The 1,854-nt window shown below is 36.5% G+C and overlaps 1 protein-coding gene across 3 annotated transcripts in view; it reads left to right on the forward strand.

Annotated features, from left to right (window-relative positions):
- The first annotated feature begins 498 nt into the window (after nucleotides 1-498).
- LOC105272478 (E3 ubiquitin-protein ligase RNF4) overlaps nucleotides 499-1,854 on the forward strand; it is a 111,599-nt gene continuing 110,243 nt past the window's right edge. The window contains exons 1-3 of one of the 3 annotated variants that reach the window (XM_011314631.1): nucleotides 499-724; nucleotides 866-1,158; nucleotides 1,260-1,344. In XM_011314631.1, coding sequence (XP_011312933.1) covers nucleotides 905-1,158; nucleotides 1,260-1,266 — 261 coding nt within the window. In that variant the 5' untranslated portion in view covers nucleotides 499-724; nucleotides 866-904 and the 3' untranslated portion in view covers nucleotides 1,267-1,344. Of the gene's footprint in view, nucleotides 736-865; nucleotides 1,159-1,259; nucleotides 1,345-1,854 lie in introns of those variants that run through there. The other 2 variants (XM_011314630.1, XM_011314629.1) reach the window with 2 other exon arrangements.

Below are 1,854 nucleotides of genomic sequence, written 5' to 3' on the forward strand. Positions count from 1 at the left end.
ACTCCCAAATTATAATTATGTTCTCCTAAATTCCACCAAATTACCACCTAAATATTTATGAAGAAAAAAGTTTGAAAAGTTAATAAAAAAATTATATTTCTTCCAAATGCACAGTGCCCCTTTCTGACACTCACGACCGCCTCGAATTATCGACACTCTCGGGCTCGCGCTGTGCCCTATCTGTACCCACGCCCTCCGAAAATTATCGACACTCTTGCCTCTTGTTGGCTATCTTCATCAAATTTTTTTATTAATTAATAAAAAAAAAACATCAACTCTCAAACGTTAAAAGCCGATGTACAATGACCAGCTAACGAATTACAAGCAATTCTGAACGATAATTTATTTGAAAAATATTTTTTGTCGGCTAATTGGATACTGCTGTTGTATTGACTAACGGGCATTGCATGTGGCACCCTCGCTCTCTTGGGGTGAGGTACTACGATCCCGCTGGGTTCACTCAAACCCCCAGAACTGAGCTTCTACTTTAGTCAATCTTCTTTGGTTAGGATCACCAAAATATATATCTTTCTGAAATCTCAACGGAAAACCAAAAACTTATTTTTGTTTATTCCAAAAGAGTTTTGACCAACTTCCCTATTGCCAAATTTATTAGAAAGAGTGAAGAAAAGGTAGATTTTAAACGGTTCTGTTAATTTTAGAGCAAATGCTCAGACTGACACAGCACAATTTGAATAACCGTTGTCAACAAGTTCGTCAACAAGTAAGTACTTTGTAAGTGTAATGAGTAACAGTGGGAGAGTTTACGTTTTTTTCTTAGAATTTTGTATTTTTAACTGGTAGATAACGAGTAATATTATCAATAATCATCAGTAATATCTTCAATTGACAATCAAATTTCCAGGTTGAATAATTGGCACACCAGGATACGAAGCACTTGGTCATGTCAACTGTACCCAAGAGACGCCGACGCAATCGTACGAACTCACCATCGTCACAGCCAGTTCATTACATTGATCTGACAGCAGATTCTCCGATGCAATTAGCCGGACCAATCCCTGGGCGAGCTAGTCAGTGGGTTGAAGAAAGTTGTAGTGAAGCAAGCAATGGCGATTCCCATTCTTCTGAGGTTGGACTCAACATTCCGTTCTTGGACACTATTATTATTGATTCAACCGATCCATCAACCGTCATCAGGTATCTTAGCATTTCTGTTTTAACTCTTATCAATCCAAAGCCTTCAGCTAAAAAACGATGGTAAATTAGTAAGGAAATGTTACCTATTTGGGTAAATATAGGGTTTAAGCCTACCACACAATAATTATCACTGGAATATCAACTTTGTTGATGACAACCTATCTGCATCCCTTCAATATAATGAAATGTGAGGTGAGGAAAGAATAAATAAGGAAAATTTACAAGAGAAAAACAAATACATCGAAAAACACGCCCAAACAGGTTTCGCGTTTTTTGATGAACTTCCATACAGCCTCCAGTGACAGCAGAAGGGTAGCAGTGGAGATACTACTCGTCGAGTTTAGGACCTGATGATCAGATAGGATAAGGGCTGCGTTAAGCAGTATGTAATTAGCCCCAAATTATCAACAATTACAAAAACGAACTCATACAATCGATTGTAAATTGTTCGCAGGTGATTGTAAAAAAGGTCATAATGTTTAAGAGTGGATAGTTTTTTTATAAAAAATAAAAAACTTATGACCCATGTAGTTAGCCGCATTTTTTTTTCTAATCACTCTTAAATGATTTTTTTTATTGTAATTGTTTGCAATTCGGTTGTAAATACTATATTCATTTGAATTGACGTTTAAGAGTCATTAGTCTGGAAATTATCAGCAATAAACGTGATTGCAAAATTGCGTGGAGGGGATAAGA

This window comes from Fopius arisanus, unplaced genomic scaffold (genome assembly GCF_000806365.1).
Source record: "Fopius arisanus strain USDA-PBARC FA_bdor unplaced genomic scaffold, ASM80636v1 scaffold00189, whole genome shotgun sequence".
NCBI lineage: Eukaryota > Metazoa > Arthropoda > Insecta > Hymenoptera > Braconidae > Fopius > Fopius arisanus.